The 15,450-nt window shown below is 33.1% G+C and overlaps 1 protein-coding gene across 2 annotated transcripts in view; it reads left to right on the plus strand.

Annotated features, from left to right (window-relative positions):
- LOC101673184 (A disintegrin and metallopeptidase domain 3-like) overlaps positions 1-15,450 on the plus strand; it is a 121,637-nt gene that overhangs the window by 71,501 nt on the left and 34,686 nt on the right. For both annotated transcript variants that reach the window (XM_004777700.2, XM_045070997.1), the window contains exons 13-16: positions 3,685-3,786; positions 4,241-4,436; positions 11,332-11,422; positions 11,702-11,891. In XM_004777700.2, the coding sequence (XP_004777757.1) occupies positions 3,685-3,786; positions 4,241-4,436; positions 11,332-11,422; positions 11,702-11,891 (579 nt within the window). The remainder of the gene's footprint in view (positions 1-3,684; positions 3,787-4,240; positions 4,437-11,331; positions 11,423-11,701; positions 11,892-15,450) is intronic.

Here is a 15,450-nt window from a genome sequence, read left to right on the forward strand (position 1 = left end):
ATATTTTTGATATTCGGTTTGCATGATTGAACATATCTATAGTTCATTGATATTTATTGTGGAGTAGTATTTCTTTGTATGAATATAACATTGTTTATTCATGCTATTATTAATGAACATTTAGGTTGTTTTTGGTTTCAAGTCTTATGAAATTGCTTCTAAAGAACATGTCTTTTTTTCCCTATTTTTAGGAATAGAATTGCTGGGTCATATGTTAAATGTACTATTAAATTTGTAACAAAGTATCACTCTGCATTTTTAAATTCTTGTAATATTTTACATTCCAACCACCTATGTATGAGAGGGACAGTTTTTCCTTATTCTTAACAACTTTTGTTACTGCTAGTCTCTTACATTTTGGTAATTTCAATGTATGCTTGTATTTCACTGCAGTTTTAATTCATATTTTTCTGATAACTGATCATTCTAGACAGTGTTTCATGTGATTGTGCGATATTCATATGTCTTTTTCTCCTTTTTGAATGTTCATGTATTTTGCATAGTTTGATGGATTTTTTTTACTATATAGTTATAGTAATTCTTAACATAAGCTATATGCAAATCCTTTGTCAGATTTTCTCCCAGTATGTGGCATGTTTTGTACTTTGTGTCTTATCAGTTCCAAGTTGTGAAACTTTCTCATAAGTTTTCTTCTAGAAGTTTACTGATTTTATCTTTGATGTGTATGCCTATGATACATTTTGAGTAGCTTTTGTTTTTAAGTATTAGGGCGTATTTTTTCTCTATATGTATATCTTTAAAATCTCTAGCCCTATTTGTTGGAAAACTACCCTTTTCCCATTGAATTACCATGCTATCTTTATTGAAAAAACAGTTCACATACTTTGTGTTTTATTGATCCATACATCTAGCCTTACATTAATACCAGCCCTTCTTACTCTGATTCACAAAATTAGGTAAATTGTGTCTTCATATTTTGTACTTTATTCTGAAGATAGATTTGGTGATTTTAGGTCTTTGTATTTCTGTGTAAAATTTGGAATCAACTTTTCCATTTCTACTCATAGCCCCCCAAAAATAAAAAAAAAAAAAACTTTGTGAAATTTTAATTGGAACTCTTTTGGATCTATATATGAATTTGTGGGGAATTAATGTATTCTTAATGTGATTTTCAAACTATGAACATAGTATATTGTTCTATTTATTTAGATGTCTCTAATTAAATTAAAACCTAAATATTTCATATTTCTGAATGTTATTATAAATTGTGTATCTTTTTAAAAAATCTATTTCCAGTGTCCTTTTCAGGTATATAGAAACAGAATTAAATCATGAAAGTTGATTCCTCTGATCGCCAGTTTAAGATTTCTTTGAATGATTCATATTTTGGAAAATACCCACAAAATGGCTAAATTAAAATGATCAAATAATCCCAGTGAATATATGAAAAAAGAATATACTTTTGGAGTTTATTCCAGAAGTAGGAAAACATTTCAGTACTTTTCAACATATATCAAAATTAAAAGAGAGACAAAAATTATGATATTAAATATTGAAGAGATATTTTATAAAAGTTTGGACATCTAGAACTAAAAATTATATCCTTTTGATTTCTCTAATTTCTCAATGGCATACCACAGTTACCTATTTTTTTAAAGATTTTTATTTATTTATTTGAAAAATAGAGAGCTAGAGAGCACAAGCATGGGAGAAGGAAAAGCAGGCTTCCTGCAGAGCAGGGTGCCTGATGTGGAGCTCAGTCCCAGGGCTCTGGGATTATTACCTGAGCTGAAGGTGGCAGTTTAACTAATTGAGACACCCAGACTCCCCAACAGTTAACCTATTTTAAAAAGTTCTCACATTTGGTCCCATTGTGGGATTCCATTTTTAAACCATGATTCACTGAACATTAATTTCTAAGCTCAATGTTTATTGTAGCTTTCCATTATACACTGAGTATTGTCAAAAAATGCTCCTCACTATAGGCTCTCTCTTTGATTCTAGCCTTAGGAGGCTTTCCCTTTCATGTCATTGATTTTTGTCCACCCCCCCAATATTAATATTTAGTGTGTGTTCAATCTTCTGTCTTTACTAAATACTTTTGATAAGTTTTATTAAAATCTTTATGTTATAGAGCATAATACATTCTTTCTCATAATGAAACAAAAATATCTGACTCATAAATATTAAAACTTATACAATAATAACTTTTTAAAATTTTATTTATTTTTGTATTTGACATAGAGAGATAGAGAGCTCGAACAGGGAGAGTGATAGGCAGAAGCAGAAGGAAAAGCAGGGTCCCCACTAAGCAGGATATCCCAATGCAGGGACTCTATCCCAGGACCCTGGGATCCGAGGACCTGAGCCAAAAGCAGAGGTTAACCGACCGAGCCATCCAGGCACCCAATAATAACATTTTAAAATATACTTTAGTATATGCAGTTAATGCAATTGAAGACATTGACATTGTATCTAATTTTATATAGGATATTTATTATAACAATCCAGGTATTACAAAAGTTCAGAAATAAATTTTATTCTATAAAAGCAACTGATAAACTTCTGTTTGGGGAAAGAGATACATCATTATAGTTTCTTTCACACACTACTCAAACCATTCAACAAAAAAATAAATAAATACATACATAGTATGTATAACACATTTTACACACATACGAAGACTCACATATTTCCTGGGGTTAGGGTGGAAGAAACTTCTATTCGTAAACTCAAGAACAAACCCCAAAAAGATGATAGCTCTCAGAGTTCTGAGATAGGTCTACTATTTCACACTCTCACAATATCAAAAATTTACCCAAACAAACAAACAAAAAAACCCAAAATGCACCAAAACAAAAGTCAGTTGTCAATGACAAATTATAAAATATAGCAAACATATACTGGTGGCCAAGGGTTAATATAATTACTACAAAAGTGCTTACAAATAAAGGAAATAAACAGAATGATTTGACAGAAATATATGCACAGAAATATAAAATAAACCAGAAATTTAAAAAATTTATAGCACATTAGTAATGAAAATTATAAAATTGAAACAGATGTAAGCACTTAGTTATTTTTACCTATAACACCTATTGCTTTACTAATTTTTAAATATTACTATCAGTCCTGTGAAACATCACTCTTGCACTTAATAAATATATAGAAAGAAGGAAATAAGCGTATTTTGTAGTCTTTAATAGTTTTATACTCTATGATCTATTTACTGCTAAAATCAATCTTTAATATAAAATCTTGGAAATAAAAATAATAAAAATAAAATTTTCATTGAAACATCCTTTGAATAAAAAAGTTATAATTTAGAAACCTCTATTTTATCACATTCATAAATTTTTATATAATCTCAATATGTTATCTTGAGGAGAATTGATGAGATGAAAAAGTACTTATAGTAAATGGAAAAAATACTTTTAAACTTATAGTGCGTCTATTTATGAACACAAAAAAGGTTGACAAATTACATTAAATTTTTAATGGTTCAGTTTATTAAGCATAGAATCATAAATAATTTCATTACTATCTTTTTTCCCATACTGGAACTATATTTTAAATGAAATGTTGTTAAAAATAAACAGAAGTAAAATTCATATAGTGATTGTAATTAACTAAGAGACATACTAAAGTACATTTTGACAATAAATAAAATAATTTATTTGATTGAAAATTCCTACTATTGAACTTAATTATATGTACTTTTAGCATTGCAGAGGATTTAAAAAATGCTGTAATCCTGCAGATTGTACTCTGACTGAATTTGCAGATTGTGGCACTGGACCGTGCTGTGATAGAGAAACTTGCCTGGTAAGCTTTCAAATTACTATAGTATTTTCTTTCATGATTTTTTTTTCTGCTATTGTGCATTCACTTTTTTTTTTTACTTCTTTTTTCATATCCTTCAAATATATAACTTTAAATACTTGATTCATACACGGTTGACTTCAGAATTCAGAAGATGTTCTTAGATTTTTTTCAATTTCTTTCTTATCTTTGCCTTCACTGTATTGTTTCAATCTCCACTCAAGATCCATCCAGTTATCCAATACCAATTCCAGATTATTTGGGCATATGAATTCTTGGTCAGACCCGAGGCAATACCTGAATGTAGTTCTTCATGACCTAACAACTTATAACAAAATTACAAATAAGCCAAATATAATATTAATGGAAATGACAGAAATACTTTGCTCTTGTGTAAGTTGTTTTATAGTTTTGATTTACTACCTTACAAAACTAATTGTTTTTCTTTGTCCCACAGATATCTATAAGAGGAACTGTATGTCGGGAAAGCAAAGATCCCTGTGATTTTCCAGAATTTTGTGATGGAAAAAGTGAATCTTGTGTACCTGATACAAAATCTGCTGATTTAGAGCCATGCAATAATAAGACTGCCTATTGCTATAACGGAATATGCCAAGATACAGATAGACAGTGTGCAGACTTATTTGGAAAATGTAATCGTTGTACTTTTTTTTCTGGGGTTCATTTTCATTATTTTGTCTTATATTTTTTTCCCAGTAAAGTTAGTATACAGAATTATATTAGCTTCAGGTGTAAACTTCAGTAATATAACAATTCTATACATTACTCAGTGCTCATCATGATATGTGTACTGTTTAATCCCCTTCACCTATTTCATCCATCCCTCACCTATCTGGTGACCATTATCTGGTAACCATTGGTTTGTTCTCTAGAGTTAAGAGTGTGTTTCTTGGTTTGCATCTCTCTTTTTTCCCCTCTGTTTGTTTTGTGCCTTCAATTCCACATGTGAGTGAAATCATGTGATATTTGTCTTTCTAAGATTGACTTATTTTGCTTAGCATTGTTCCTGACTTCCTGTATCACTTCTAAAATTTTTTTCCTAGTGTCTTTTGGGTTCTCTAGATAGAGTATCATGTCTGGAGGTGTCTTTGGGTCTAAAATGAGTCTCTTGCAAATGACATATTAATGGATCTTGCTTTTTTATCCAGTCTGATACTCTGTGTCTTTTGATTGGAGCATTTAGCCCATTTAGATTCAGGGTAACTATTGAAAGATAGGAAATTAGGGCATTATCTGTATATTAGGGTATAATATGTAAATGACTTTCTGTATATTGACTTTCTGTATATTGTCTTTCTTCCTTTCTGGTCTTTTTAACTTTTGGGATTTATCTCTCCTTAATGGATTCCCTTTAATATTTCTTGTAGGGCTGTTTTAGTGATCACAAATTTCATTTTTCTGTTTGTCCTGGAATCTTTTTTATTTCTCCTTCTTCCCTAAATGACAGTCATATTGGATAAAGTATTCTTGGCTGCATATTTTTTCTCATTTAGCACCCTGAATATATCATGCCAGTCCTTTCTGGCCTGCAAGGTCTCTGTGGACAGGTCTTCTGCCAGTCTAATGTTTCTACCCTTATAGGCTACAAACCTCTTTTCCTGAGCTGCTTTCAGGATTTTCTCTTTGTCTCCGAAATTAGCAAGTTTCACTTTTATATATGGAGATACTGACCTATTTTTATTGATTTTGAGGGAGTGTCTCTGTGTCCCCTGGAATTGAATGCCTGTTTCTTTCCTCAGATTAGTGAAATTCTCCACTATAATTTGCTCCTATATACAGCTTCTCTTTCCTCTTCTTCTGGGATCCCAATTATTCTAATATTGTTTCACTTTATGGTATGACTTATCTCTCAAATCCTCACCTCACGATCCAGTAGTTGTCTTATTTCTCTTTTTCTCAGCTTCTTTAGTCTTAATCATTTTGTCTTCTATGTCACTAATTCTCTCTTTCTGGCTCATTTATCCCAGCAGTTAGAGCCTCCATTTTTTTTAAATTGCATCTCATTTAGCCTTTTTAGTTTCAACTCGATCAGATTTCATTTCTTTTATTTCTCCAGAAAGGGATTCTCTGGTGTCTTCTCTGTTTTTTTCAAGCCCAGCTAGCATCTTTATTATAATTGTTATTCTGAACTCTTGTTCTGAAATATTACTTATATCCACACTGATTAGGTCCATGTCAGTCTCTACTCCCTCTTGTTCTCTTTTTGATGTGAATTTTTCCTTCTTGTCATTCTGCCCAGAGAGAGATGATGCAAGAATAGATGCATGTGAGAACAAAATACTAAAATGGCAACAATGACCCAGAGAAATGTACACTAAGCAAATAAGAAGAGACCTAAAACTGAAAAATAAAATTAAAAGGAAAAGAGAATATAATCAGACAGGGGAGCAGAACAGAACAAATTCCTGGATCCTGTGTGTATTTTGGACTTTTTAATAGAAAAGTAGATCCCAAAACTAAATAAAAACATAACAGTAAAAAAATAAATTATACAATATAAGGATAGAGTATAATTATAAAAATGAAATTAAAAGACAAAAAAACAAAAAGAAAGAATAGAAACAGGTGAACAGAACAAAACAGTACACTGTGTCCTGGGGATATTTTAGTATGTTTGTTAGAAGAAACTATATCCCAAAATGGCAAAGAAAGAAAAACTTTTTTATACACAAAAATAAAATTAAATACAGTGAAAGGATAGAATGTAATTGTGTTAATTGTGAAGGCAAAAATTAAAGACTTTTAAATGAGTTGATAAAATAAGAAATTGGTTGAGAAGGGAAGAGAGAAAAATTAAAATTGGAAGATTCAAGAATCATGGGAGAAAAACCATGAATTCTATATACAATTTTCCCTTAGCACTGGAGTTTTGCAGTTATTTGTGATCAGCAAACTTAGTCTTTTTTTTTCTTTTCTTTTCTTTTTTTTTTTTTTTTTTTTTTGGTGCAAAATGATGGTTTATTAAAGCACGGGGACAGGACCCGTGGGCAGGAAGAGCTGCTCAGCAAACTTGGTCTTAACAAGATGTTCTTGCTGATCTTCTGGTGGAAGGGGCCTGTTCCACTTATTCTCACATGTCTTTGCACCTGGTAGAACTGCACCACCCTTGCCAGGGGTTTAGGCTAATTAAGTGACTCTGGGTTGCTCTAGAGCTTTTGTTCCCTGAAGGCTTTGAGTGCCTCTCTAGAGGATGAGAATGAAACTGGTGACCTCCCAATCTCCAGTCTCAGAGCTAAAAGCTTGCATCCCCAACTACTCAGTGCCCCCTCATGGATAAGCGATCAATCACTCCTGTCTCCTTGGTCTCTGTCCACCCTTCATGCTCACCCAGTCTGTGATCAAGCATTTCTGTCTCAGGCATGTGATCCTACTTCAAGTCTCCAAACGCTACAGACTCCTGCAACAGATACATGTGGTGTTCCTGGTTGGGGAGATGACTTGGCTTGGTTTTTCTCCTTGCTGGGACCCAGCTGATCATGTTGTGGTTTGGGCATTATGGCAACCCTGAGCCTAGTGTTCACTACTGGACTTGCTGATTGCACCTGGCTTTCCAGCTCACATGCCTGGGGAACTCTGCTATGCTCAAGCATCCTTGTTCTTTCTTAACTCTGGGGATTCTGAGACCATGCTGTCTCACCTAGGATTCTACCCTGCTTTGCCATCTTAGTGCCTTTCAGGCAGGGACATCTGGAGAAGACTTTTAAAAGTTCTTATTTTTTGCTCCATTGCCACATCACTTTCTGATAGCTGACTGATGGAGGCTCTCTTCCCCCATGATTTATCTTCCCATGTATTGCCTTGGATTCACTTCAGACCTCCTACCTTGCAGAAAGTGGTGGCTTTTCTATTGTAGAGTTGTTGTTGTCCTTTCTTAGGTCTCCATTTGAGTTCAGACTAATTTGATAGCTTTCTAGCTGAATTCCTGGGACCAGATGAAACTAAGTTTTCCAAGTCCTCCACAGCACCTTGGACTACTTCCTTACTTATTTGGATAATATGTATTTCTTTTTGTTGTCTGATTGCTGGGGATAGGACTTCTTTCTATTATAGATCTACTTTTGTGAGGGTTTTTATTATGAATGGATATTATACTTTGTCCAGTGCTTTTTCTGCATCTATTAAAATGCTCATATGGTTCTTGCCTTTTTTCTTATTGATGTGATACTGATTTGTGAATATTGAACTACCCTTGCATCCCAGGAATAAATTCCATGTGTTCATGGTGAATGATTTGGATTGTTAGTATTTTGTTGAGGATTTTCGCCCCATGTTCATCAGATATATTGTCCCATAATTTTCTTTTTATTTATTTTTTTATTTTTCTTTTTTTCTTTCTTTCTTTTCTTTTTTTTTTTTTTTTTTTTTTGGTGCCCTCATATGGTTTTGATATCAGGGCAATTATGGTCTCATAGAATGAAGTAGTATTTTTCTATTTTTTGAATAGTTTGAGAAGAATAGATATTAACTCCTCTTTACATGTTTTGTATCTTTTGCCTGTAAAGCCATTTGGTCCTGGACTCTTGTTTGTTGGGAATTTTTTTGATTAGTGATTCAATTTCATTTTGCTAGTAATAGATATTTTCAAATTTGGTTTTGGTAGTTTATATATTTCTAGGAATTTATCCATGCATTCTAGGTTGTCCAATTTGTTGGCATACAATTTTTCATAATCTCATAATTCTTTATGTTTCTGTGGTATTGTTTGTTTCTAATTGTTTTTGTTTTATTTTTTTGTTTGTTTGTTTCTAATTGTTTTTTTTTTTTTTGCGGGGGGAGGTCCTCTCTCTCTTCTTTTTCTCTCTCTCTCTCTCTCTCTCTTTTTATGCTCTGGCTAGAGGTGTATTAATTTTGTTGATATTTTCAGAGAACCACCTCTTGGTTTTATTGATCTTTTTTTTTTTTAAAGATTTTATTTATTTATTTGACAGAGCGAGAGAGAGATCACAAGTAGGCAGAGAGGCAGGCAGAGAGAGGGGGAAGCAGGCTCACTGCTGAACAGATCCCAGGACTCTGAGATCATGACCTGAGCTGAAGGCACAGGCTTAACCCACTGAGCCACCCAGGCGCCCCTTATTGAACTGTTTTATTGTTCCTTTAGTGTCTATATAACTTATTTCTGCTCTAATATTTGTTATTTCCTTCCTTATGCTGGTTTTGTTTGTTGTTCTTTTTGTAGTTCCTTCAGGTACCAGGTTAGGCTGTTTATATGATATTTTTCTTGCTTCTTGAGGTAGGCCTGCATTGCTCTAAACTTCCCTTTTAGAACTGCTTTTTTTTCTGCATCCCAGAGGTTTTGGACTACAGTATTTTTGCTTTTATTTGTTTCCATGTTCTTTCTGATGTCATCTTTGATTTCTTGATTAACCCGTTTATTGTTTAGTAGCACATTAGTTAGCTTCCATGCATTTATGCTCTCTCCAGATTTTTTTCTTGTGGTTGATTTCCAGTTTTATAGCACTGTGGTCAAAAGAGATGCATGGTATGACTTTGATCTTCTTGAGTTTGTTGAGGCTTGTTTTGTGGGCTGATTCTGGAGAATGTCCCATGTGCCTTTGAAAAGAATGTGTATTTTGCTCTTTTAGAATAGAATGTTCTGAATATATCTATTAAGTCCATCTGGTACACTGTGCCATTCAAAACCACTATCTCCTTGTTGTGTTTCTGTTTGGATGATCTGTCCATTGACATAAGTGGGTTGTTAAATTCCCCTATTGCTATTGTATTACTATCAATTATTTTCAGTTATTATTTCTTCAAAAAAATTTTCTGCTCCCTTTTCTTTCTCTTCTTCTAGGAGATCCCTTAATGCAAATATTTTAAGCTTGATGCAGCCACTAAGTTCTCTAAAACTATTCAAAATTTGCATAATTATTGTTATTCTTATTTGCTCAGCTTGATTACTTTCCAGGCCTCTGACTTCCAGGTTACTAGTTCTTTTCCTCTGCTTCATGTAGTCTACTATTTATTCTATTGGGTGTATTTTTAATTTCATTTATTGTGTTCTTCAGTTCTGGTTCTTTTTTATCTTTAAGAGTCCCACTGATGTCCTCCACTCTTTTTTCCAGTCCAGGGAGTATCTTTATGATTACTACTTTAAATTCTCTATCAGGCATATTACCTGTATCAGTTTTGGTTAGGTCTCTTACTGTAGTTTGGTCTCATTCCTTCATTTGGGGCACGTTCCTCTGTCTCCTCATTTTGTCTAAATGTGTTTTTTTCTCTGTGTTAGGAAATTCAGCTATTTCTCTTGCTATTGAAAATAATGGCATTATGAAGAAGTGCTCCTTTAGTACCCTGCAGTACAGTGTCCCCTGTTCCCCAGGACCTGATACTTTCAGTGAGTGAGTGTGTTGCCTGAGCTCTCTTTTTCCTTCAGTAAGGTTGTCTGCAGAGACTCTTCTTTGCTTGCTGTGCACAGTGTTTTGTCCATGGCTGGGTGCAGCACATTTTAACAAGGTGTGTGTTGGTCTTCTTGTGAAATGAGACCTGCTGCCATCATCATGCAGGAACTGAGGTCTCATAAAACATGAGAGTCTATTGACTGGGTATTGGTGGGTTTTGCACTGATTTTCTGGGGTGGGAGGCCCATGCATTGGGATTAGGGCAAGCATGACTGGGTAGGGCTGATCCACTAAAGCATGGGGAGTGGGGCTTGGTATAAACAAATTAGGTAGCAACTGTTTGTGCCATGCTCTTTCCTGCAGGTGACTCTGTGTTTATACTGAGCAGTGGGGAGAAAAATGGCACCTGACAGCTTGTTTTTGGAGTCATTTCTCTATGATTCTGGCTTCTCTGAATGATGGTCTGAGATGAGTAAATCCCTTTCCTGCCTGTCTGCCCCTGGTATTTTTTAGACTGCTGTTTCCATGTTATATCTCTGCTGGCTGTTTGTTTTGCTACCTAAGAATGAGAACTCAGCTTCCTAATGACTTCTGGGCTCAACCATAGCCTACCTGCTGATTTTTAAAATTTCAAGCTTTAAATACCATTGGTTGTAAGAATTCATAAAATTTGTCTCCTCCTGCTTTCAAAACCAAATATGCAGGTTTATCTTTCCTGTGTGGGCTCCTGAGGGGATCATTTTAAAACTACATTTTCCTAAAGTTAGTAATCTACCCTGTAGCCATGATAAAAGGTATTGTTTGTGCAAATCCAAACTTGAAAATAAGTTGCGAATCAAAACAACTTTGAATTACATCAAGAGATAGATCTAATAATGATAAGACAAAAAACAAGATATTAGTTAAATTTCAGGTAAGTGGTGGAAAAAAGTAGAATATTAGAATTGCAGGCAAGAGAGTAAGTGATTGATTTCTCAATAATTTCTGCACTACGATGGCAATTTTCTTATTCTCAAGTAGATAGTTTTTAGTGTTTCTTCTTGTATAGCCAGTAGATAATATCAAAAAGTTACTGTAGCTGACACTGATTGGGCATTGCTGTCACCTAGATGTCTCTATGTTAATTTACCATACTTTAAGTTTTTAATCTTTTTAAAGATGAGTAATTGGAACTTTATATCTTCAGTTGCAAAGGGTTCTACTCTTCTGTGTACACAAGAAGTAAATATGCAGGAAGATGACTTTGGAAACTGTAAAAGAACCTTCTGTAATTTTAGGTATGTATTTAGAAAATTATACCTTTTCCAGTTGTGTTTGTGTGTTTATACTGAAAAGAGTCATTTAGTACAAAAGAGAAATGAATACATTATATACAGATAAATATTAATGTTGCACTTCCTTAGATTGTTTTGTTTTGAATAGCTTTGGTGCTATGATCTATAACATATTCAATAATCTTCATATTTTGAACTATTATTTCCCTTATATTTTTGTCCTTAAGTGAGATTTAGATAATTTTTTCTGCCTTTAGATAATTTTTTCTGCCTTATTGCCAGGGATATCCTTTGTGGAAAGATAGTTTGTCACTGGACACGTTTAGAAATAATACCATTTAAAAAATTTGATGTTCAGTATACTTACATGGAAGGCCATCTGTGTGTCTCTGCATATTTAAGAGTACCAACAAAATATGTAACAGAAGATTTTACCTATACTTCAGATGGCACTATGTGTGGTCCAAATAAGGTAAATAAAAATTTGACATGGTTAAGTATGTGGTGTGCGGGTGTCTGTGTGTGTGCACATGCACACATATGAGAGAGAAACAGAGAAGACCTTAACATCTGTTAATAAAGATTATAAATTTTGGTTACTGCATCATTATCTTAAGATTTAAATTTCAAAATTTCTGTTGGTCAAAAAACACTTGCTTCACTATCATTTGTTTATTATGAATTTTTCTATAGATATTTAAACTTGTTTTCTCAGACTTAAGAATATTAACCTCTTCATTAGGCCAGGATCTGGTCTGCAAAAATTTATAGAAAAAACAAAAAAGAATCAAGTAATACAGCAAAACTAAGTGAAAACTACCTGAATAATAAGAATGGCAATGAAAACAAAAACAGCCAAATATTTAATCCTGCAATAATTGACAAAGAAGAATTAATTTGATTTTTGAAAATAAAACAGCTATTTGCTCATTAGTCAACTCCTCTAATTGTTCTTCCAAGAGCATACTATATAGTTGTTAAAAATTTGGCCACGACATGAGACACAATAATAAAATGGAGTTTAAGCTTTATTTATTTTTCTTTTCTGTAAATAGTTTAAGAAACAAAATAAAGGATCTTTAAGCTTACTACCATTGAAAAATTAGTTGGCTAATTTAAAACACTACTAAAGTATCTCATGTTTATTTTTAGATAATTTATATCAAGATAACATATTTTAAGAAATGTAAAATAGAAGAAAATGGAAATGAGTAGTAAATTTATCTCAAAATGGGAAAATGTATCTCTGCATAAAAATACTGGAATAATCACAAAGGAACACATAGTGCTGACTACCTTATAAAAGTAATATGTCATCCCTTTAAGGATTTATTTCAGACAAATTGAAAAAATGTTTACTACAAATGTGAAAGATTAAATTTATAAATTTAATCAGCTAATTTAATTATTCATTATTAGAAAAACAAAAGCACTCAAATGGTGCAAAAACAATTTGATCTTTGTCCTTGATTTTTGGCACAGAGCCCCTAAATGCCTTGGAATTTCCCGAGTAATAGGAATTTTGTTATTGTTGTTGTTATTCATAAAGAGCCTCTTCTAATCAAACTGAATTTATGCTAATGAAGTAACAGGATGAAGACTTTAGGTAACTTTATGATGGAGCTGATCACTAGTAAGACCAATTAAAGTGTTATTACTTTCAGCCTTCAAGAAGGGAAGTAGTATGGTTAGAGATTGAACAATATAAAAACTTTTAAACAATGAGATATAGTATGCTTCTAGGTTGGTGAAATAAATACAGACTACATGAATATTCAGTTACTGTTTTTGTCTAATCAAATAGGAGTTGAACATAATAATTGATGATGAGAAGCATAGCTTATTATCATCCTAAAACAAATATAAATTAACACATAATTTCTGGGATGTGATTTAGAAATGTCTATGGAGCCAAATATATTGTTACATGTTTTTATTGATTTTTTAAAATTATTATTTGTTGCCAATTTTGATTGACATATAATTGAAATATAACATTACCTTAGTTTCAGGTGTACAACATAGTAATTCAATATTTGTATATATTGTGAAATAACAACTGTAAGAAATCTAGTTAACATCCATTACTATACATAGTTACAGAATTTTTTTATTATTTTAAAAATGTTGAAGTTTTACTCTTTTAGCAAGTTTCAAATAGGCAATGGTGTTATTAACTGTAGTTACTGTACAATAATTCCCATTAGTTATTTATTTTATAACTGCAAGTTTGTAGTTTTTTACCCCATTCGCCCATTTTATCTACTCCCCTAAAGCCCCACCATTGGCAACTACCAATCTGTTCTCTGCATCTAGGAACTTGGATTTTGTTTTTTTTTTTTTTTTTTTTTTTTAATTTTTTATTTTTTATAAACATATACTTTTATCCCCAGGGGTACAGGTCTGTGAATCACCAGGTTTACACACTTCACAGCACTCACCAAAGCACATACCCTCCCCAATGACCATAATCCCACCCCCTTCTCCCAAACCCCCTCCCCCCAGCAACCCTCAGTTTGTTTTGTGAGATTAAGAGTCACTTATGGTTTGTCTCCCTCCCAATCCCATCTTGTTTCATTTATTCTTCTTCTACCCACTTAAGCCTCCATGTTGCATCACCACTTCCTCATATCAGGGAGATCATATGATAGTTGTCTTTCTCTGCTTGACTTATTATACATCCAACTAAGATAACACAGTATTTGTATTCCTCTGTCTGACTTATTTCAGTCAACTACCATTCTCAAGGTTCATTCATGTTGTCACAAATGGCAAGATTTAATTCTATTTTATGGATGAGTAATATTCCATTGTGTATATTTGCTCCATTTGCTTTATTCATTCATTCCTCAGTGGACATATAGGTTGCTTATGTATCTTGTCTACTGTAAATAATGCTGCAGTGAATATGAAAGTGCATATTTATTTTTGAGTTACAAGTTTTTATTCATTTTGTATAAATACCCAGAAGTGAAATTGCTCTATCATATGATGTTTCTATCTTTAATTTTTTGTAAGAACCTCCATACTCTTCTATTTCTATCTATCTACTATTTCTACACTATTTTCTGATTTACATTTCTACGAATAGTGCACAAGGGTTCCATTTTCTCTACATTGTCACAAACATTTATTATTGCTTTGTGTTATTATAGAAGTCATTCTAAGATCCTAGAAGAATAGGAGAAAGAATTGAAGGATGGAAAAGTATTTCAGGGAATAATACTTGGAATGTTTCCACATTTGGCAAAAGGCACAAATACCCCGATGCAAAAAGCAAAGAACATCATATAGGATGAACCCAGTGAAATCCACAGCAGAATACAGCATAATGAAATTTCTGAAAATTAAAGACAAAGAAAAATAATCTTATCATAAAAGTAGTGAGCGTGAAATAACATGTACAAGAAAAATACAATTTTAATAGTGACAATTAAAACATACATATGCCACAAACGATTTCCATGCTGGTCAGTCCCACTACTGCATATGACCACTAAAAACTCTAGAGATCACTCATCTCTTCATCAGTGATTCTCTGCCTGGGAAAGTCTGATCATTAGCCTCTGTCCACCTGGCCAACGTCCCCATGGAGGGGAAATCAAAGAAAGAAGTGAGGGAGGAAGGAAACTGAAGGGAGGGAATGGGAAAGGAAATTGGAAGGAAGGAAAGAAAGAAGGAAGGGCAAGCCGGAAGAAGGCAAGCCAACTTTTCCTACTTGGTTCTGTAGAGGCTTTCAGCTGGGCTGACTTTATACTCCCATACCATTTTTAATTTATAAATAAATAAACAAATAAAACAACTGGAGTAGAATTTAGTGATTCATCAGTTACCTATAACACCCAGTGCTCTACTCCAGAAACCAATATCGCATTGTATGTTAACTACTTAAAATTAAAAACAAACAAAAATCCCCCAACTAACTGACAGGCTTCTACATGTAATAGGGACTTGTCACATGATAGTATGCATTAGGGAACTGGCCTGTAGGGCAAGGTACTTCCAGTAGTTTAATGGACTAACAACTCTTC

Source organism: Mustela putorius, unplaced genomic scaffold (genome assembly GCF_011764305.1).
Source record: "Mustela putorius furo isolate JIRA1106 unplaced genomic scaffold, ASM1176430v1.1 tig00003976_pilon_pilon_pilon, whole genome shotgun sequence".
NCBI classification, from domain to species: Eukaryota; Metazoa; Chordata; class Mammalia; order Carnivora; family Mustelidae; genus Mustela; species Mustela putorius.